Source organism: Aspergillus fischeri, genomic scaffold (genome assembly GCF_000149645.3).
Source record: "Aspergillus fischeri NRRL 181 1099437636249 genomic scaffold, whole genome shotgun sequence".
Lineage (NCBI taxonomy): Eukaryota > Fungi > Ascomycota > Eurotiomycetes > Eurotiales > Aspergillaceae > Aspergillus > Aspergillus fischeri.
Genome location: NW_001509770.1, coordinates 1,333,986 through 1,354,458, shown reverse-complemented (window position 1 = coordinate 1,354,458; position 20,473 = coordinate 1,333,986). Strand labels below are relative to the sequence as shown.

The 20,473-nt window shown below is 49.8% G+C and overlaps 8 protein-coding genes across 8 annotated transcripts, besides 4 other annotated features; 4 read left to right on the top strand and 4 right to left on the bottom strand.

The window, feature by feature from the left end:
- Positions 1-2,062: 2,062 nt before the first annotated feature.
- Positions 2,063-3,739, bottom strand: NFIA_011980 (SET domain-containing protein; the record flags this gene model as incomplete). The annotated part of the gene is made up of 4 exons (XM_001264405.1): positions 2,063-2,143; positions 2,207-2,795; positions 2,856-3,382; positions 3,458-3,739. 4 exons carry the CDS (start codon positions 3,737-3,739, stop codon positions 2,063-2,065), a joined length of 1,479 nt encoding a protein of 492 aa, XP_001264406.1.
- Positions 3,740-4,114: 375 nt separating this feature from the next.
- Positions 4,115-4,591, top strand: NFIA_011970 (uncharacterized protein; the record flags this gene model as incomplete). Its single annotated transcript, XM_001264404.1, has 1 exon — positions 4,115-4,591. The coding sequence occupies one exon, from the start codon at positions 4,115-4,117 to the stop codon at positions 4,589-4,591; it is 477 nt and encodes a 158-aa protein (XP_001264405.1).
- A 174-nt stretch (positions 4,592-4,765) lies between these two features.
- Positions 4,766-6,653, bottom strand: NFIA_011960 (Ygr210 GTPase family protein; the record flags this gene model as incomplete). The annotated part of the gene is made up of 10 exons (XM_001264403.1): positions 4,766-4,792; positions 4,849-4,969; positions 5,023-5,202; positions 5,250-5,455; positions 5,517-5,728; positions 5,785-5,816; positions 5,887-5,980; positions 6,048-6,316; positions 6,497-6,558; positions 6,618-6,653. The coding sequence occupies 10 exons, from the start codon at positions 6,651-6,653 to the stop codon at positions 4,766-4,768; spliced, it is 1,239 nt and encodes a 412-aa protein (XP_001264404.1).
- Positions 6,654-7,768: 1,115 nt separating this feature from the next.
- On the top strand, positions 7,769-8,268 carry NFIA_011950 (uncharacterized protein; the record flags this gene model as incomplete). Its single annotated transcript, XM_001264402.1, has 2 exons — positions 7,769-7,882; positions 7,951-8,268. 2 exons carry the CDS (start codon positions 7,769-7,771, stop codon positions 8,266-8,268), a joined length of 432 nt encoding a protein of 143 aa, XP_001264403.1.
- A 1,122-nt stretch (positions 8,269-9,390) lies between these two features.
- On the top strand, positions 9,391-10,270 carry NFIA_011940 (uncharacterized protein; the record flags this gene model as incomplete). The annotated part of the gene is made up of 2 exons (XM_001264401.1): positions 9,391-9,438; positions 9,497-10,270. The coding sequence occupies 2 exons, from the start codon at positions 9,391-9,393 to the stop codon at positions 10,268-10,270; spliced, it is 822 nt and encodes a 273-aa protein (XP_001264402.1).
- Positions 9,876-9,943: a microsatellite.
- Positions 10,271-12,811: 2,541 nt separating the features above from the next.
- NFIA_011930 (ribosome biogenesis protein Nhp2) lies at positions 12,812-13,629 on the bottom strand (the record flags this gene model as incomplete). Its single annotated transcript, XM_001264400.1, has 2 exons — positions 12,812-13,200; positions 13,311-13,629. 2 exons carry the CDS (start codon positions 13,627-13,629, stop codon positions 12,812-12,814), a joined length of 708 nt encoding a protein of 235 aa, XP_001264401.1.
- Positions 13,519-13,549: a microsatellite.
- Positions 13,577-13,623: a microsatellite.
- A 501-nt stretch (positions 13,630-14,130) lies between the features above and the next one.
- On the top strand, positions 14,131-16,444 carry NFIA_011920 (coiled-coil domain-containing protein MAD1; the record flags this gene model as incomplete). The annotated part of the gene is made up of 3 exons (XM_001264399.1): positions 14,131-14,257; positions 14,309-14,460; positions 14,525-16,444. The coding sequence occupies 3 exons, from the start codon at positions 14,131-14,133 to the stop codon at positions 16,442-16,444; spliced, it is 2,199 nt and encodes a 732-aa protein (XP_001264400.1).
- A 521-nt stretch (positions 16,445-16,965) lies between these two features.
- On the bottom strand, positions 16,966-20,011 carry NFIA_011910 (uncharacterized protein; the record flags this gene model as incomplete). The annotated part of the gene is made up of 8 exons (XM_001264398.1): positions 16,966-18,126; positions 18,182-18,287; positions 18,341-18,420; positions 18,472-18,863; positions 18,922-19,559; positions 19,631-19,716; positions 19,789-19,881; positions 19,976-20,011. 8 exons carry the CDS (start codon positions 20,009-20,011, stop codon positions 16,966-16,968), a joined length of 2,592 nt encoding a protein of 863 aa, XP_001264399.1.
- A 198-nt stretch (positions 20,012-20,209) lies between these two features.
- Positions 20,210-20,250: a microsatellite.
- Between the last annotated feature and the right edge of the window lie 223 nt (positions 20,251-20,473).

The following is a 20,473-nucleotide window of genomic DNA, read 5'->3' as shown; positions in this document are numbered from 1 at the left end:
GCAGACCCTTTGCATGATTTCTCCATCAGATGTATGCTTATGATGCGAAGCCTAATCTTTCAAGGTACGTATGCCTCGAGTCCGTCAGACTATGAGTATTGCAAAGCCGCTAAAACCCATAGTTCCAGCAATAGTCTCCCTTTAGGCAAGAATGGACCGATGTGCAAATACAAATACAGATGATCGTCTATTATCCTCCAATGACTCTTTCTCTAGTTCTGTTAAGTAGAGCATCAGCCGCCCGTTGACATGTCACATAGAACACAAGGAACAACTACAGAAATTCAGCCCATTCCATGGAAAGAGCTCTCCGCAATCCTGGCCTTGCGATGCTTTCATGGGACTAGAGAGTTTCAAACTCAAAGCTGGAGGCTTGACACGAGGATGTCATGACCGAGTAAGCCTCTCACCACCCACAAGTGTTTGTGTTTTTGCAGCCATGAGGAGATTATCTACGGCTGATCCCGCCGAATTATTCCCTAGAACTCTTACAGCCCGAAGGATCACGAAAATTCCTCGCCAGATAATCATTGATTTGGGCACAAAGGCTTCCTCTAAATAATACGAGCAGCAGGTACGGATACAAAAACATTAAAAATGGATCGCCCCCGAGTCCTGGCCGGCATTTGACTGACTACGGTATTTTGCTGGGAGGGAAGATTCGGAACCAACCATTTTACTGTTAAAGTTAGCTTGCCACTTTCGTGCCCCGTCTGTTCGCAGCTGGGGAAAATCGCGGGGGATCCCCGTGGATACCATCGAATGCCCAATACGAGATTGCCCATTGCTGTCCTAAAATCCAATAAGATCAGAAGACATCGTGCCAACGCTAAAACTTCAGTCATGCGATAAGCAGTGGTCACAGATCTTTTTCAAAAATTTGTGAATTTTACATGACCATGAACATGGGGTAATCGTTTCTCCCCTTGGGAGGAGTCTAATTTTTGCGTGCCGAGTGTTGACCGAGAAAACCGCGACGGTGGAGGCGAGACATTCAATATTGGGATCCGCCTTGACCCGGCTCCACCAACCATGAAATGGACAAACTAATTTGATCAAGAATATGAGCTCTGTGGAGATGACGACCAGAAGTAGGTGGCCCACGTTTGAAGATCTCCAGGTGTTCTGAAGTTGCTAAACTCCGCAGGGATGCCCATTATCCAATTTAGTCACTGGTGCAAGTGCACACGGCGAGTATCGCGGCAGCTGATCATAGATACTAGCCGAGCAACAATAGAAATATCATGATGCTAGGCGGCTAGGCATGTAGCCTACCCCCTCTCTGAATCTGCCGTTATCGGATAGACTACCGCGCATGGCACGATTCCCTCGTGGCGGGCGAAAGCCCATTTCTACCCCGATGACCCCAGTCCTTCTAGTCAACTTTCTGGAAGCGCACGGAGGACACGATTACACCAGGCCATAATCACACTTCATAGGCTCGGCGTCCTTTCCAGGCTCTCTTAGCGTGCGCGCGGCAAAGAAGCCCGGGTCCCCTAGTGGATATACAACGACGTCATCCACTGGTGTCTTCAATGGCCAACTCATACCTTATTTGGATGAAACGACCAAACAGAGTTTGGTGACTCGTGTTCAAGCCACCAAGACTCCTACCTATTCCGAATGTCGACATCGGACCAGAATCTAACAGAACCAGACATTCCACAGGAGCCCGAAACTGTGGTGCAGATCCCGAAGCTTCCTCCCCAGTCCCGGTCTTTCCCCGTCCTTCTACCCCAGAGTCATGACTCATACCCCACCAATGAATGGCTCAATAAATGTTAGAAGAAGAATCGAGTATGGCTGGTTCGTGCTTCTTCCGTAATTCACTGGGTATTATGAGTCTCCCATTGGGGGTATTTTGACTTGGGGATGGGAAGAGTAGTAGAGATATCCTCGAAATCATATTACTAGACATCTTTAGGGGACTGGACTTCCAGTTGGACTACCGGTACAGCTAATGAACCATATAGTGATGAATTGATGCACACCTGAACGATTAACCTCATATACTTTCACGTAGTTGGACTGCGCCAATGTTACAAACCCAATCGGAGTATCATTATGAAAAATCCTCTTCTACGTCATCCGACTGCTGGTTGAGGTACGCAGTGACCGTCTCAGATGTTATCAGTTCCTGTCGCTGCACGATAAAATAGTGGTTAGTGCACTCGCAAACGTCAGCGGGCATAGGATCAACACTTACCCTACACATTAGGTCCTCGATACTCCACTGCAACAATTCAGCTTCTAGCCTCCGCAAGCTAGATATCGTATTCAAAACATCAGTTCGAAAGAGCGCTCGCATGTCCTCGTCATTGCTTATTTCGGCAACTAGCTTTTCGGTCTCCCGTAGGATCACCAGTTGAGTCTCAAGCCGCTCGAGTATGAGCACAACTGCACGAAGCTGGAAAATAGCCCATAAAGGGTCCGCTGCTAGCAAATCCTTGAGGCGGCTGGGCGTTCCCATGTCCTCTCCTTTCCAGGTAGCTCTTAGTTCTTTGCCCCCATCAGTGGTTTGCACCACGTCGAAATTGAGGCCGTCTTCCTCGTTTACACAAGCCCACCATACAAAGGGGCTATCCCATGTCGTTTTGCCCCGCTCCGGACATGCTGTAGTAGCTCTGGTGATCCGTACCCCAGGAACCTCCTTGCAGAATACTTGCTTGGCCATTTTCAAAGGATCATCATCGGGAATTTCCAGGTCGAGGAAAATCTGCTTCGCGTCCGTCCTCTCGTTTTCAACGAAACCGTAGGAGAATACCATCTCCGAGGCTGGTTTCTCATCACCATACCTCCATGCCACCGCATCAGCATGCATCTCCTTATCGCAGGGTGTCATCTTCAAGACTTACGATATAGTAACTTCCTCGCCAACACGTAGCTTCTTCCCAGTTCGAAGCTGGAGTACAGCGTTTCCGGCTCCATCCTCATCGTACCTGGCTTTCACCAAGTCCTCACAGGCATGGTTTGCCATATCTACACATGGCACAATTGCATGTCCACTCCTGGGAAGATCAACCACTCGTGACCGATACACAGCGTCGACATACTTCAAGTCGTCGAATGTGAATTTCCCTGTATCCTCATCCCACCAATGCTCCTGACACCAGTGTATGTCCTCCGTAGCTTGGCGGAGGTGCTCGAATTCTTTTTCAAGAGAACCAAGTTTCGCGTCGACTGCAGTCTGCAACGATGTCCCGCGTAACAGCTCGCGCTCTTCTGCTGAGTAAAATGTCGGTAGAGGTATAGAGGCCGGCATAAACCTGATGTACTCTGTCCAAGGGTTCGAGACCCCGATCTTCTGGCGTTGGTTGGCGAAGTCCGGACTTGCATGCGTGATTTGGACAATTAAAAAGATTAAAATCGCGCCTCTAGCTGTCTGTATATATTAGCTCGAGGACTTATGCGACAAGTGAGAAAATCCGATCTATAGTGATCGTGACCTGTAACATACCCTGCCAAAGTCGCCAACAGCATCTAGGACCTCCCGAAGATGGCGATCAGTTTTTGCATGGTTGTGAACGTACTCGAGAGTCAGTGCCAGGTCGGATGGAACCGTGAGAAGAGTGTCTGCTTCAGCGTCTTCGTCCTTTTTCTCCGCTGTCGCTACGATCGCGGTGCCCTTGTCTGTCCCGTGTTCGCCATGGAGCTTCTGGAAAGCGATTCCCTCTAGGGACATGCCATTGAGCTTTGCCCAGGTAGACAGAGCCTCAATAGGTAAATAGTCGCGTCGCATATTGTTCCGTCGCTGGGACAATTTCGACTGTTAGACAGAGCTGCCGCAATTAGAGAGGTACAGGGAAACCAAATTGTCATGCTTCGCGCGAGCTGGGAGCTCCCCCGCTCTGCCATTTCCTTATCGATAAGACGGGGAAGCTTAACCCTAAGCCCTATAATCTTAATTGGTCCATACCATTGCAGCATTTAGACGTCATAGGACATCTCGTCTCGATATAGGCCTTGCTTTGGCTGCGGCCTTCCGCGGCTCGAAGGAAGTTGACGTCCTGGGAGAACCTTACTTAAACGAACCATTGTACTTGTACCGATTGTCTACGACCTAAGAAGCACTAATTTACCACTGAACAACTAACACTGACGACCGCAGTCCAACATGCCTAGCAGCCCTCGCCTCCCGACTACAACTTCAAAGCTCCAAAGCATGCTCATTCCGCGCCCTCCACGCGTGACTCTTCTTCCGCTTCAATCTGTCTGGCAACCTGCCAGGCTTCCCACACCTGGCAATGTGAGAGCCCGCTTCAACAGCTCTCTAGGCCAAGAATGGAAGGGTTCTTCAACCGACGACCATGCGGTGGAAAGATCGAAGGACAAACGGGATATAACAGATCCTCAGACAGAATCTTCCGCTTCTGGGCTGAAGGAGAAAAAAGAAAGCGCGGGTGTCGCAGATGGATCCAAGCAGGGAGCGGTGACGGAGAGGGAAGGTCTCAAGCAGGAGCGTCAAGCTAAAAAGGAACACCCTAAGGCGCCTGAACCGATAATCGGTATGAATGATGAAAGAGCTGAGGTGAGTGCTCCCTGTCCCTTCCCACAGGAGACTGTTATCGTCAGTAATATTTCACCTGGCTAACGTGTTCATGGTCTATAGAAGGGTACTTGATCGCCCCGATTGACCACTTGAGGCAACTAGTTTTGCATGAGTTCGTGACCTTCGGTTTGTCGTTGTATTATTCATGGCGTGTGGTTGTCTCGTTACAGAAATTGCCCTATATCGACTGTACATAGATGGAATGATATTTCTGGTCTATCGGCCAGGTTTGAACGAAAGGACCTGCAAAGATATTCTTAGCAAGCGAAGAAAAAGCTCGACTACGAGGAGCAACTCACATCATGCTTCCCTACTTCAACTATTTCATCCTCAGACACTCGGGTGCCGCCAACACCCTCAATGTAAGAGATGGGAACGTCACCCATAACCTTGTGGGCAACGTCGGCTACCGTGCTTCCTCTGTTGGATGTTAGTCATATACTTCATTGGTGCCCGATCGCAATAAAACCCACTTTTTAACCAAAACACAATCTCTGAACACCGCATTTCCGGCTCCAGACGAAAATGTGTGCACGTTCTTGACTGGGAAAACCGGCACAAGTCCCAAGAGTTCCGCTGCTCGCGAGAGACACTGCACCACTCCAGTGGAACCAAAGCGATAGAGAACCATGTCTTTCAGGTTCTCAACACGGCTAGACGAGGTTAATCAGGTTTTCTTGTCTCAGCTGGACATACTTACTTCTTCAACTTCTCGTCCATCTCTTTTAGACCGCCACCATCTGGATCGCCCATCTCTATGAGATCTTCTCGTGTATCCAAGAACTCACTGCCTTCTGTATACTTGATGTAACCCTGTTTCGCCAATCTTCGAAGAAACACCTCTGATATCGCGGAGCATAACACTATTGACTTTGGATCTTGCATCTTGGCGATCTTGCTGATATTCTAGGTTATTTCCTTCAGCACGAATTCCAGCATGATTCGAGGAGTAGAAGAAGGAACCAACCTTGTCCGCGTCAGGATGGTCAATCTTGTTCAGTGCGAAAACGGTAGGAAACTTTTCATCGATGAAAGCTTGGACTACCCGCTCAATCGTCTCGTCCGACCATTCCTCTAGAGGTTCTTTCAGACCGATTCTATCCAGACAGCGCGCAACTGTCGCCGATGTGCTTCCGTATCCGGAAAATTGGCCTTGTAATGTATCCACTGCCGTCGATTCTGCATCCACAGTCAATACACTTCGATAGGTTTGCGGGAACACCGCATTGACTGACTTGTCGCAACATGTCTTCTCTTGATAGAGCCCCTGCGTATGACCGTAAGCATCGTGGGAGAAACACAAAAAAGTCCCAGGGTTACCCTTGATCGTATCGTACCATTTTTGCATCAGATTGCCCAAGACCCATCGCACAATCTCAGACCGTAGCCACTCAATGTCTACCGATGGATCATAGCCGCGCGTTGCCTTTCCTAAGGACGCAATTCATTTTAGCTGATATTGAGAGATAAGAGGTAAACGCAGAATACGATTGCTGACCTTCTGCGTCAGTTGTTCCACTAACATCCACCACGTGAATCAAAGCATCCGCATGACGTAGGTCATCTAAGAACTTGTTCCCTAAACCGCGACCCTGGTGTGCTCCAGGGACGAGACCCGCGACATCTAAAAGCTCGATAGGGACGGAACGGCGGCCGTCAACGCAACTACCGTAATTCGGCTTGCATTTGTCTGAAACGTTGAAGCGTTTGCAGGCACACTCTATTTGAAGATATCCAATGGCGCGCTGAGGGTCAATAGTTGTGAATCTGTACGTCGAGAGTCAGAATTGTCCTGAAAGCGCATCGTATGCGGTTATCTTGTGGAAACTTTCGGGCGACGAAGGAAGGAAAGGCAGAAGACGGTGTTTCGGGCTACTCACGGGAAGTTGCCTGCAAAAAGAAGGCACTGGTCAGAAGTGTACGAGTAATATTCAGGTTATCAACAACTCACCAACTTTCGAACTGGCATCTGTCAGACTGTTCAGCGTGGTGGATTTTCCGCTGGAAGGCTAAATGCCCCTCAACTCAATCAGCGGCATTATCTTCTGACATGACAGCAGGAACCAACCTTTCCAACCAGGCCGATCAAGGGGTCTCTTGGCATAATAACAGTTCACCTGTGGCTCTAGGTATATGCAAAAGACAAAAGCAAAATCGCTGTCTATAGTCGTCCAACTCATACAGACCAAAAAAGTTCGCATCTAACCCAGCGGGGACATTTCCGATTCTGCCGTTTATATCCGGCAGGCGGTGTAAACCCCCGAAATTGTGATATCTTGCAATCGCGTGCTCAGTACGGAGTAAAAGGCTCAGTATCGTAGAGCCATTGTAGGATGAGGAAGAAAGGCCTACACTGCCATTTTACCTTGTATGGCCCAACGTCGAAGTATCTTAGTTACCATGTTGTGTTCTGCCTTTCAAACACACTCATTTGTACCGCAGTACATTTCAAGCTGGCATCACGAGAATTGCTCCTGGTCCAGAAATGCCAGGTTGATGCACCGCCCTGACATTGAAGCTGCTACTCTAAGGAATCACCCGGAAATAAACTTCTGCCATTTTTATTGGATATTCCACTTATCCAGGGGTATCGCAGGCCAGCATAGACGCTATCCCCAGCCTATGATTCTTGCAGATTTTTATGACGACTACTTCATGACTGACGAGCCCAGAAAAGTTGCAAGAAGGATAAAGAAACAGAGCGAATTCAGTTAAGGGACCACTGACCTCTGTACTATGACATCTTCGGTCTTCAATGGTGCTGCAGGCATGCAAACATGAGGCGATATTGAGGATGTGGAGTAGAGTGAACATACCCCGGCGCAATACCCGAAATCAACGTTGAGCAGGTCTCTATGAAGGCTGCCTATGATTCACTGAAGCCCACCTTAGCCACTCATCTTGTCCTTGGCAGCAGAAATCTCTCCTATGGTGGGTTGATGGAAGTCTGGGTGCGGTGAACATGTAAACCAAGGCCTGCGCGGATAGTATGTCGTCATAATGGCAAAACTCACCATCCTTGCCAGGACGATGACGGTCTCCAGTCACGACAGCTCCAACATATAACAGCGTTGAAATCTCCTCTTTGCATACGTTTAGGAACTCCATCAACGTTCAAACTTTAAAGACTTACTCGAGAGAGCTTTATTCGCATCACATCCAAGTCAATCTACTACCTGTACTTTTTCCTATCTCATATACCCAACACTCCTCCCCAAGATGTCTAGCGAAACCTTCTACAAGACCCAACAGGACCTTCGCAAGCCCGAATCCCATGCTTCTCATGCCGCCGGTGGAAACACACCTGCCAATTCCAATGTCTCTGCTATGAAGGTAAGACCAAACTTCCTGGCCTAGAGGCAAATCAACTTGGTGACACAGCTGCTAACTCTACGAATCAGTCCATCGTCGATGAGCACACAGACAAGGCCAAGGCCATCGAAGAACGCAAGGCCAACCTGCCTTTGCCAGACCAGCCTCCCGTCGCCAGCGACTGGCAGTCTGCAGACCAGAGAGCTGTCAACGTCGGCTCCGGCGGCGTACAAGGATCCGTCTCCGGCGAGAGTAACACCGCTCTAAGGGGGCCCGCTACTGCAGAAAGCAGCGCACGGAAGTCAGGAGAGGAATTGCACAAGGAAACTCAGCCCACAGGCAAGGTTGGTCGCCAAGCCACGGAAGGACTTTCGGATATCCCGGGGGATGCTAAGGCTCGGAAATAATTTCTTTTTCGCTTGATGAATGTATTGATACAACTTTGTGATGAGCGATCAAAGCATTTAATGATAATCCATACCAAACAAATAAAAAAGTCTTCTAGTGTCCCAGCTTGCAGTCAAGTACATAGACGACAAGAGTTGTATTTGCCCGGGTAGAGCCTGCGGAAGTTTCACGAAGAGCACGGAACAGCCGAAGAGAAGTATAAAAGCTTGATGATACTGACAATAAGATCTGCTCTTAGTGTGGAGCCAATCACCGAATTGAATTTCCGTATAGATTTGAGATGTACTAGCGTCCAGATATGTACACGTTGACATGTCACATGACTTATAATGTACAAGCTTAAATGAACGTCCTCCATCATCGAACAGTAGTAGTGCATTGCACTTGCATGTACCAGAGATAAACTGCGACACACTAAATGAGAAATAACCATTCGATTTCTGTGGGCATTCTACCATGGAGTTTCATCTGATCTCTGCGGTCGGTGTTTGGCCGAGAACATCCAAAGTTCCAGTATACCTTGATGGCCTGAGGCCATGACGTCAAACAAGTTGATCAGCTCTAGATTCCCCAGCATCGACCGTCGAACGACACTTCATTGCGCAATCAGGGTTGACCTCCGAACCGGGCAGTTGAGCATTGGAGAGCTCGACATGTCGATTCGTGCCCTGCAAGGATAGAGCCGTGTCATCGATCTAATTTGATCGAGGGCGGAGGTTCGGTCTGGAAACCTAAGGGTGATTGCAACATATTGCAGCAAATGTCTTCTAGTACTGGGGCTCCGTGACTATCATTCTTTCTCCACTCGGTCTTCTGTTGCCCACGCCACTCAAGGGCAGTGGTGTTGGTTCATTGACGCACCTATTCTCTCTGATGTCGCTTGCTGGGAATCTGAGCGTCTTGGGGCGGGGGGTTCGTACCGTCAGAGTGACATCACCTGGCTGGATGAGCTAGCATTCAGGACTACAACATCAGCGGTCATTGCTATATAGCTTTCCATCGACGCATCATACTGTGCTCGACTACAGACACGTCGGCTAGTGACGCAGAAATCAACCGCATCTCACATAGCGATATCCCTTCCCAACAATCAATTCTTGATCAGATCAAAGAACATCATAATGGATCTCCAAGGCAACCCCGTCCCTCCCGGCCAGAGAAGCACCAAGGTACGTGAAGCAATGCAATCCAGCTCTATACCAAACATATGGCTAAGTGTTCGAGCAGGTCACAACAGATCCCGAAGCTAGAAGACATCCCAACAAGGAGACTTCTGGACCTGTCGCCAACGACTCCCTTGCTGCCGAATCAGCCAGGTCCGGTGGTGACTACAACCAGAACCGCGGTGCCGAACCTCTTGGGGTTTCTGGCAGCCAGTCTACATTCAATAACAAGGACACCTCTAGCGCTACTAAGCTGTCCTCTGCCCCCGACGCTGCCACCCGTGAGGAGCTGGACAAAAAGGAGAAGTACCCTGAAAATATGGGTGGCCAAGGGAAGTTCCCTGGTGCCCATGTTCCAGAGACTGGCTACACTGGCGGCTCGACAGCTGCCAAGCGGGAACTGGGTATCAACAAGGGCGAATATTCCACCACCCAGCAGAGTTCTCGGCCTCAGACCCGATCTCAGACTCAATCTCAATCCCAATCCCAATCCCAGCCTCAGTCCCAGCCCGCTGAGGCGAGTGGAAGTGGTTACCACAGCCAGTACAATGGCGGCCAGGCCCCTTCGTACATCCAGAGTGTGACCGGGCAGCATACTCACACCAAACCCAAGGGCAACAACCTGCAGGAGGGTGGCTTCGATAGCGACCCCAACAATAACGCCAGCTTCACTTCCGAAATTGGCAGCGACCAAGACCCTGGCCGCTTCGCCGAAAACTACTCTCAGCGCAAGGCCGCAGATACTGGAGCCGCTGATGCTGCCCGAGGCCCAGTCGAGAAGAAGGGAGTCGACGATAAGACCTGGTATCAGCCTTTGGAAAGTGATCAGAGAGCTTAATCACGACGAACTCGAATACTTATGATATCAATGACGGGGAAGGCGTATGAGCGAAAAGTTGACTACTAGTTAATCCTACATTGTGCGCGGACTGTGTCTGTACTTGCATGATTATGTACCATAGAACTTGAAATGAAACACTTGGTCATGGACATGCGTGTTATACCTTAATAGAAGCACATCCCTCGTCTCTATCGCCGGCCAAAGAGCAATCACAGCAACGCGGTTCAACCCTCCCATTCAGAACCAGTTTCTCCTCATCACACCTCTCACACAGACAATCGACCTCACAGTCGCCTATCCATCCACATCTCTCCAACACGAACTCAATCCCTTCCACGATCCCAACCGCCAACACAGCTAACCACATCATAATCAACATAATCATAACAGACGCCATCAACTGCTCGCCCCGCCGCTCCGAATACAAAGTTGTATACTCAACAGCAGATATCCAGCCCTCGTCTCCACTACCTTTATCGACCGGTCTTCTCGAGATAAATGAGCCATGATAACTTGTAGGCCAGCAGGTTAATTTCCGGAGTTTGCAAGGAGATACTACGTTCGATGGGGTGTCTGTGGTAATAGCGGCTTTTCCCTGGCTCTTTATAGTTCACCACAAATTAGAAATAGACATTGGTTGAAGAATGGGTTGTCATGGACGTGCCTTTGCTTCGTGGAAACGGGTTGTCTTTCCGCTGGGGTGGGACAGATACAAAGGGAACGCAGAGATGAGGTTCAATAAACAGAAGGAGACGATGAGTAAGGAGTACTTGGATGGCATCATTGTTTGACTCTTGCCGCTTAACTGGTAGTGATCTAACTGAGGTGTGATACTGTTGATGGGGATCTCGACTCCCATATATCTGTGGCTACGGCCGAGACAGTGATAAATAACCATTGATCTTTATTGACCGTTGACCCTTGCATTAAACTCACCTTGAATTCCCCCATAGTCTATCTACGCGATGCTCTCGATCTGACTCAGGGATGCTTTTGAAACTACCGGAGGATTTAAAGTTATATGGGCGATAGAGCATGTCCCTTGCTGATTGAGTATTCGACTTGGAGTGCTTGGTCCCACATTCCCCAGCGTCACCAAGGGATGGAAAGGAAGTAGGAAAAGAGGAGATGCTGAGTTGCTAGACGTATCGTAACTTTACTTGTATGTTTCTCCTATAATGGATCTTTTCCTTGTAATTTCAGCTATCCAGCCAAACAAACCGGCAGAAACTCCACCTTTGCCCAGGTGGCAGGATCGCGATTGAGTCTCTCTTATCTGAAGCTTTGTGCTAGTCTCTCTTGATTATTAGACTTTGTTTCTTAATGATTCGACTTTTGAACAATATGTCAAATCTGCACCATGGAAGCGCCGCCTAGCTTGTCTTCACTGCAGCGATTCCAGTTCGGTTCCTCAAGAAGTGCTGAGGACCGGCATACCAAGCTTAGTATATATCCTCGTCTCGTCAATTTCATGGCGAGACGACTGCCTTAGTTGCAGGTTGTTGCAGTTCCGATAACATATGTCATTCGCTTCGATATGTGTCAAGGTACTCAGACTGACCAAGGCCAATTACCACTAAGGGTAGTTGATTGCATTCGTGAGCTGTTGGAAGGCCAATATCGGAGGAACCATCTGCTGGAGAGGAAGCCTTGGCAAGATGCAGACTTCTCGTTTGGAGTTTGGACGGCCAGGTCATCACATATCAGACGTGGCACAGTCAGGCAAGATGGGACCATCCAAACCCGAGGGCCCATGATCCTCAGCCACTATCACCGGATCATATCGGACAAGCTTTCTCACCCAGACATGTCCACGGGATAAGTTGACAGTCGCTGACTTGCTATGGTCCATCAGGTACTGAGCATCAAGGTAAGGTCAGAATTCGTAATCCAGACTGATCGTCTGAATCTTCGTTTGCACTTCTATTATGGATAGCGTGATTCTCGGTCATTTATAGTGAGTGAGTCTCATGTCCCCATGGTTGCCAGTCTGCCAGCTCCTGAGTGACTCGGGTGGGTCCTCTGCAAGGCAGGAATCAAGAAGGAACTTTCCATGGCTCTTGAATTGATAACTGTGTCATACCTCTCATTGAGAAGCGCAATGAGCGTTTCGCCTGGGATACACATACAAGAGACGAAGTGTAGTGTGTATCCCGAGCAGGAGAACAAGAGTCAGTCATGGATTCTGCTGTCCTTCCAAACATTTTCTCAAAGTGTACAATGATTCAGTTTATATATCAATATGTAGATCGAACAATATCAACTTCGTGTTGAGCTTCATTTTTAGAAAGACTTCCTGCCTTTTCATACACCAAGTTACGAACGCCAGATTTGCAACGGACATATCATGAAAGATCAACCCAAATGAACACGTCCCAAAGGCCAGACCCCAAAGACATGCACTGTCTTGTCAGACAAAAACGTGGAACTGTACAGCCAGAGCAATTGACGAGACAGCAGCGAAAGAGGGCAACAGCCCCGACATTAAGATAAAACCCGCAGAAACAGAAGAGAGCAACGGAAAGAAAGAAGAGACCTTTACAGGTTCACCTTCTTGGACTCTTTCTGGACGAGCTTGGCCAGCTCTTCATAGACTTCGCTGAAATCCTCTCCGTCGGCTTCCGACTCGCCGTCCTTCTTCTTGCCCTTGGAGGCTGATTTGGGCACAACCATGACGACACTGGTCGGGCGCTTGGTAGCAGCCGAGTTACCCAGCTCGGCTCGCGATGTGACAAAAACATATGGGATACCGTGATCTTCGCAGAGAACGGGGATATGTGAGATGACGTCCATAGGCGAAATGTCGGCGGCAAGGATGACGACGCCAGTGGGAATGGAGATAGTAGCATTGGCGGCGGGAATGGGCGATTTGCGAAGAGCCTTGACGACTTCTTTGACACCGCGTTTCAGGCACTTGTTTACGGCAGCTAGGAGGTAGTTAGCACAGAGTACACTATTAATCCAGTCGATGTCTTTTTGCTCTGAAAAATAGAGCTCCTGATATACAGATTGTCCAAATGATTTTCGAAATACTCACCCTTCTTCACACTCTTGAGAACCTTCTTGGCCTGCTTGTCCTCAACCAGAGGGTTGGCAAATGGCACAAGTGCGCCAACGGGGCGGCTGTCGACATCCATCTCAGCCTCAGCAGTTCCATTGACAGCAGTCTCGGCAGCAACGGCCTTGTCGATTCCATCCAGAACCTTGCTAGTAAGCTCCTGCTCTACTGCCTCAGCGAGAACAGTCTTGTCCTTCTTTTCCTTCTTGTCCTTCTTGCTCTTGTGGACGCCGTCCTTCTCCGAGCGCTTTTCCTTCTTCTCGCGCTTGTCCTTCTTCTCGGACTTGTCCTTGGCCATTGTGACGAAGTTGCGCTTGCTTAATATACTAAAAAGGACAGAAGAAAATGGACGACCAAGGATTGGCGGGTGTTGGCGTGAACGTGGGGAGGAACAAACAATAATATGGTCTTTTCGGTGTCTTCGAAATCCGCAAAAAAATCAAAATCCATCTGAAAATTCTGACGCTAGTCCGGTTTAGGAACTCAAGCTCATTGCACTGGCCGCTTACTCATCACTTGCTTAATCGGGTATGATCGACCATCCCATCGAAAACAATCCCGATAGGTAGCTGGGAGGCTCTCAAACAGATCGCGCAACCCTCCCACTCTCTCCAGCATTTCTCAATTGTGGAACGTTGGGAGCGTTCCTGAAGCTCGGGGAGCGTGTCATGTGGCGCACTTTATACGCCTTATAATCTTGGGACCGATTGGGGTCTATGGAACTTCGTCATTTATGGATACTTGAAGGTAAATCGCGCTCTGGCGTCAAACCCAACTTGTTGCTAACCGCAACCTTCAGATGGATCCGAATAGAAACTCGCGACCTCCTTTGGGGTCTCCTCCTGGGAGCGCCTCGCCCTTGTCCATCATGGGAACTCAAAGTATTTTTCGCCAATCCATCCGCCCTTCGCAGCCTCCGAAGCCCGGTTAGATCGCACGTTGCCATGGATATATATCACAGGACTGACTCGCCATAGATACGGAGAAGGAGGAGCTACGCGTACAAGTCAGCACTCTGCGGTACGAGCTGGAGAATATTAAACAGGAGCGGGATTTGATGACGCTCCGCCATGACAAGGAACTCCGAGATCTACAATTGAAGGCCGATGCGGACTTCAGGAAGGCGCAGGTTTGTTCCCTCGTCACTATTGGCCAATGGTGTTGGGCACATGTTGACAACAGTTTAATCGCAGGCTGCAGAATCCGCTAGTCATCGCGCCAACCATAAGAGCGAAACGCTTGCCAAAGAGTTGAAGGAAGTTCAGGACCAGGCCCTTAACGACAAGGTCGGACTAGAGCGGAAACTTAGAAGCCTACAGGATGAAAAGCAGAACATACAGGAGGAACTGGAAGAGACTCAAGCTCAGCTTCTCGACCAGGAAAGGCAACACAAACATCAGATCAATGAACTAGAAACAATTCGCTCGTCCCTTCAAAAAACGCTCGAGGAACTGCAGAACGACCTTCAAAACGCAAGAAACAATTTACAATCAACTCAAGAGAAACTGTCGCAGCGAGATATGGATGTTGCCAACCTTGAAACGGAAAATATTCGCTTGAAAGCAGAGGGGGCTGACGGAGAAACAATGTCCGTATTGAAGAGGGAGCTTTCTGATCAAGTCGCTCACATTAGGAACTTGGAGACTGCAAATCGAGAACAGACGGCAGAACTGCGCCACCTGCGGAAAGTCCAGAAGAATGTCGAGGTAGTAGAAGAACAAAAGAAGTCGCTGGAAAGTCAGCTCCAGCTCATGAAAGAAGTGGAGTCGGAACTGAACACTCTTCAGATCCAGAAACAGATCCTAGACGATGAGCGGAGCTCGTGGACCAGTCTGCTGCAGGAGAATGATGAACCTGCGGAATTTGACTCGCCCGAGGCGGTCGTCAGAGCCCTGTTGCAAGAACGGATTGAAAAGGCGACATTGGTTGACAAATTGGGCAGCATCGAGGCACAATTTTTGGAGAAAGATGAGATAATTAAGAGCTTGGAGGCTGAGAGAGCCAACCTCCGTCAGGAGCTCGAGAAATTGCGCGCTGCAGGCGCCGCTGCCGGCGGAGCCACAGCTGAGAGTCGCATCAGAGCTAGACTAGAACGTCAGCGGGCACTTGCAGTCAAGGAGGTTGAGTATCTTCGCGCGCAGTTGGAGACTTTCGACACGGAAGAGGTCACCATGAACGCGGAACAAAGCCAGTTCGACCAACGCAAATCTGAGCAGATCGCCAACCTGGAAAGGCTTGTTGATGAATACCGCGCGGAAGTGCAAAAGGCTCATGAAGAGCTCGCGAAGCGCGAAGCTCCACAGCAGGAGGATACACAAGCCCGAGGCGTCAAACGACCGTTGTCACCAGCTGAGAGCGACGCGGAGAACGAACGACTCTCTGTATTGACGCGGAAGAACCGGACGCTGCAAGACTCTCTTTCCAAGTCTGAACAGGCCGCAGCCCTCCTCCGCAAGGAACTGGAAGCGACCAAATCCCAGCTCAAATCCCTCAAGGCCAAGTCTCGCACACGCATTTTGGAGCTGCGCGACAATCCCACCGCCGAAGCGGAAAAGCTCAAGTTCTCCACTATCGCAACTCTACGGGCAGAAAATCGAGATCTCCTGGCCCAACTGCAGGCCAACCACGCGGACGTCAAAGTTGTGCCCGTCAGCACTCTCGAAAGCATGAAACTGGAGCTCAACGAAATGGAGAAAGTAGTCGCCGACAAGGAAAAGCGCATGCGCCGCTTGAAGGAAATCTGGACCGCAAAATCATCCGAGTTCCGCGAAGCAGTCGCCTCTCTGCTAGGCTACAAGCTGGATTTCCTTCCCAACGGACGCGTCCGCGTCACCTCCATGTTCCACCTCTCCCCCGCCTACCGACACGGTGACAGCAGCGCCTCCTTTGACTCCCGTGGGCCGGGGAGCATGGGCAACGGCGAAGAAAACTCCATCATCTTTGACGGCGAAAACGGCACGATGAAGATCTCCGGTGGCCCGAACAGTCTGTTCGCGATGGAGATCAAACATCTGATCAAGTTCTGGGTCGAAGAACGGAAGGATATACCCTGTTTCCTGGCGGCCATGACGTTGGACTTTTATGATAAGACCACGCGGGCTGCGAGGATGTGATTCTTCTTGATAATGCCTCTTTAAGTCTTGGGTATCCATCCGTACTGTAAATAGTTGATTCGATTTCCTAACTAGCAATTCTAGTGCCATGTTTGATGAGAGGACTAATCTGTGGAAATGTTACCCATTTTTCATCCTGAAATCTCACATGTTAAAAATATAATGAAAGATCTTTACCAACAGTCTTGCTTTCTGTAAGCTGAGCCTCCGGTATGAACTTGTCCATTTCCCTGGGGGAGTAGTACTTAAACAGGAGAAGATATTTACAACAACCACAAAAGCTTACTTTATCCAGAAGGTATCAATAGACCAGGACTTAGAAACGAAGATGTCGACATAGGGGGGGAAAAGGGGGGTAAGAATCAAAAAGCTCTGAACCAAGTAATAGCGCAAGGGTGCTAAGAACGAGTATCTCGAGGGGTAACAAGTTGTCAGGTCAGGCGAGGTGGCTCCAGAAAACGCAACGAATAATCCATGGCGGTATCGTATCTAAGGGACTTGGATGGACGGTCACTGCCCGGTTAATATGACACGTATTTGCCAGCCACCAGCCTGCGGACTGTGGGTACATCTTTCCAGGACGCGGACGGGGCATCAGATGCTTGCAGACTGCTATCTTCGTCTGCGAAGGGATCGGTTCCCTTCTGCGGCGTGTCCTCGTGCTGAGACATGGTACTAATCCCCAAGCGAGAGCCAGCGTCTGCTGTCTGGAGCTCGAATTTCGCGTCAACTTTGCCTTTCCGTGGCCAGCTGGTTGAAGTCGCAAACCGAACAAGTAGCTTTCCGTCAGCTCCGGCGCGTACTTCGAGTTCCGGGATTTTCCAAGTGACGGCTGACTGTTTGCGACGGAAGGTGGCCCCTGAATTGGGATACATAACGGCACTCGTGGCATGAGCTGCTTCGCGGCCTTCTTCAGGAGAGGTGTCCAAGTTCACAGTCAATGTGAGGTTCTTGATGGTGATTGATTCTCTTGGTACCGACGAGGCAAATGAGGAATTCATAGAGTAGAAGATGATCACGCTTGCCTGGAACTCTTCGAGATTCCACGCAGGTTTGAAAATCACGGGACAGTAAGCCGAAGCTTCCGACTGATCGATGTGAACTTGGTACTTGAAAGCGACGGTCGGTGAAGGCCGTGTGATGTTAGAGAGGAGGACGCTATACTCGCCTCTCTTCTCGTCCCCTGAGCCCTTCTCTTCCTGTACAAAATGTGGGTTGGCAGCGACCTTCTCCAATACCTGGAAATTATCAAGACGAACGCGCGCGTTATCCGGCGTCGTTCCACTCGATGCATTATAGGCCAGTGCAAGTTCTCCTACAACGAAGGACTTGGTCACAGCGCCCTCAGAGAACCACACACTGACTGTCTCTACGATCGATGCATTCAGCCCAGGTTGGTGCAGATCAGGATGGGAAACTGGGCCTGAGATGCTGTGTAAGGTGTGTGATGAGCGAATAGACGTTGTATCTGAGAGTGCCTGATCATCTGTAGCGGTGCTGGGCGAAGTGACATGCCTAATAGGCAGACTTGGTGACGTAGGAGTAGAAACATCCGATCCCGATGGCGGAACAGGGAGCCCATTGCTCGAAGCCGGGGGGTTCGGAATGAAAACTGTGTTACGAACATCGCGACGACCACGTATGGTGCCTGCGTTCCGTCTGACTCCGCTGTGTTGAGCTTGCTGCAGAGACGGTCAGCCGAGAGCGCAGGGAATAAGCCTCTCTATCCGCACTCACCAGACGTAACTGATTAGCCATCTCATCCATTGCTTGTTTAGCCTGGTTCTCATCTTCGAAGATTGGTTGATCTCGGATTGTCAGATTCATGCCATGCTCATCCAATCTATAGCAATTAGCATGATTGTCTACTATGAACGGCAAGACGGAAATCATTACCCAGCCGCCTCACGCTGAAGCCGTGTTATCTCGTCAATGGTCTGTGGTCGTTCCGAGAACCCTTCCGAGTCGACTCGCGGCTGTGCGTCGTCATCAGCTTAATCCAGACGTTCATTATCGTCTACACATACCTCGTTCGCAGTCATAGCAGCAGCCGGAGCCGGCTCATTGTGAACCTCTTGAGTTAATCCCCCATTCGTGGTCGCTGGTGTTTGCTGAGGCTCTGGACTCGTCGGCAGTGAACCAGGAAGCTCTCGCTCGTGGATCTCACTTGGGATCGGTGCGGCTTCGCCATGGCTATCCTGAGTAGTTAGAGCAGTACCGGGACGATCCGTACCCGTAGGGGATTCGGGTATCTGCATGTCGCGTGAATCTCCCCGCTTGAATGAAGCAAACGGACTACGATGCTTCTTATCTCCGAAGAGTGGCCCTCCTCCAGGGGTGTGTACTACACTCTTCCTTCTGCCCATGACAGTTCCTAGTCGCTTGAGTCCACCAAGGGCTGTGGTGCGGGGCTCCGGAGCTATGACACAACCATGGTTAGCAAACATTTTATGTGAATAGTGGAGTGAAAGACTTACCAGGAGGTGTCCGGACAGGGCCCGAATTCCCCGAGCGTTGACTAGCAGCATCGTCCTGAATGCGCGGCGGAGGAGCAAGAGGTGCTCCTGCCCCGCCGGAGGGTATCGATTCTTGCCTCCTGGGAGCAACAGGCCTGCCTCCATTAACCTTGGCGGCAAATGTCTTGATCTCATCCGCAGTCTCAACATTTAGAAGTACATTTAGGCAGCTCTCGGCAGCCTGGCGACACCGTTCTACCTGGTCCGATTCATGCGTTTGCAATTGAGTCAGCGCGTCGCGGAGATGATTTACTCGGCCTTCGTCCGCTGCCTGAAGTTGCTCAAACACAAAAGGTGCCCTTGAATCCCATTGTTCTCTGATCTCCTCTGCGGCGGAAATGGCAGCGGCCAGTTTCTCCGCCCCCTTCGGCCCTTTCTCCCTGGCCTTTTCCACCTTCTTCTGGTTCGCTTCGAAGCTCTTAGCCAAAGCGGCGAGATCACTTTGGATGCCAGGCATCGATGCTAATTCTCGATTCTTGCTGCTGTATTCTCTTAAGGGGCGCTCCACGTCCTCGTCAATCTTCTGTGCGAACGTTTCGTGTGATGCGGCAACGGCTTCGGTGGCATTGATGATGCGCTGCCATGGTAGTTGGAAAATGCTATTGTGCCGTAAAGCATATTGAAATCAGTCTTATCTTTTCCTGCTTCAGTTCCAAATAACCGAGCTTACCCAAGTGCCGCCCCGTTCTCAAGTTGTGGTCGATGCGCCAGTTTCCTTAGCCCTTGCGCGTAAGCTTCTTCAACTCGGCGGCGTTCCTGTGGCGCGGAAGACAAGGAGTTAGATCCAAAACTTCTGTTGTCACTTGTGTTAAGATGTTGAAGCCATACCTGGAGCCAATCCGCGATATCCGCGTTAATCTTGTTAATGATACGTATGCGATCATTGAGAATGTTAATCGCTTGGTTGGGTTGCACAGAGGCCTAAAGGCAGGAATAAATTGAAAAATATTAGCTGCTGCAATTTCATTGCCATAGCAGGGGCAGATCAAGGTGTGCGAGATCGGGTTATGCCTACCAGCAGGGCAGGATACTCCTGCCGTGAGAGCTCCATCGCTCCGATTCATAGATCAACGGTACCAGAAGGGAGCGATCGTAAGGTTCATAATAGGGATAAATTAAGAATACACAAACCGAATTACGGGGTGAAGGAGCAATTGAGATCCTCCGAATATTTTCAGAAAAGACCGAATCCTCCGATCAATGGAACTCGGAGTGGAGTAAGGAGCAGACAAGAGAAGAGGAACGGTTTGATGGGATGGGATGGGATGGATGTGATGTGATGACGATGGGGTTGCAACACGGAAGAATCATGGAGGAGCCGAGCAGAGGGGATGAGGCAATTGGTCAATCAGACTGGGGGGGTGCGAGGCTAGCTGGATGAGGCTAGCTTAGCGAGTATACCTCAGGCATCGTAAGGCAGGATTATTATTGCTGCTAGTATTAGCAAAGGAAACAGTCACATGTTCCATCGATTTCCATGCGGCCGCTACAACTGACAAGAGTAAAAAGGGAA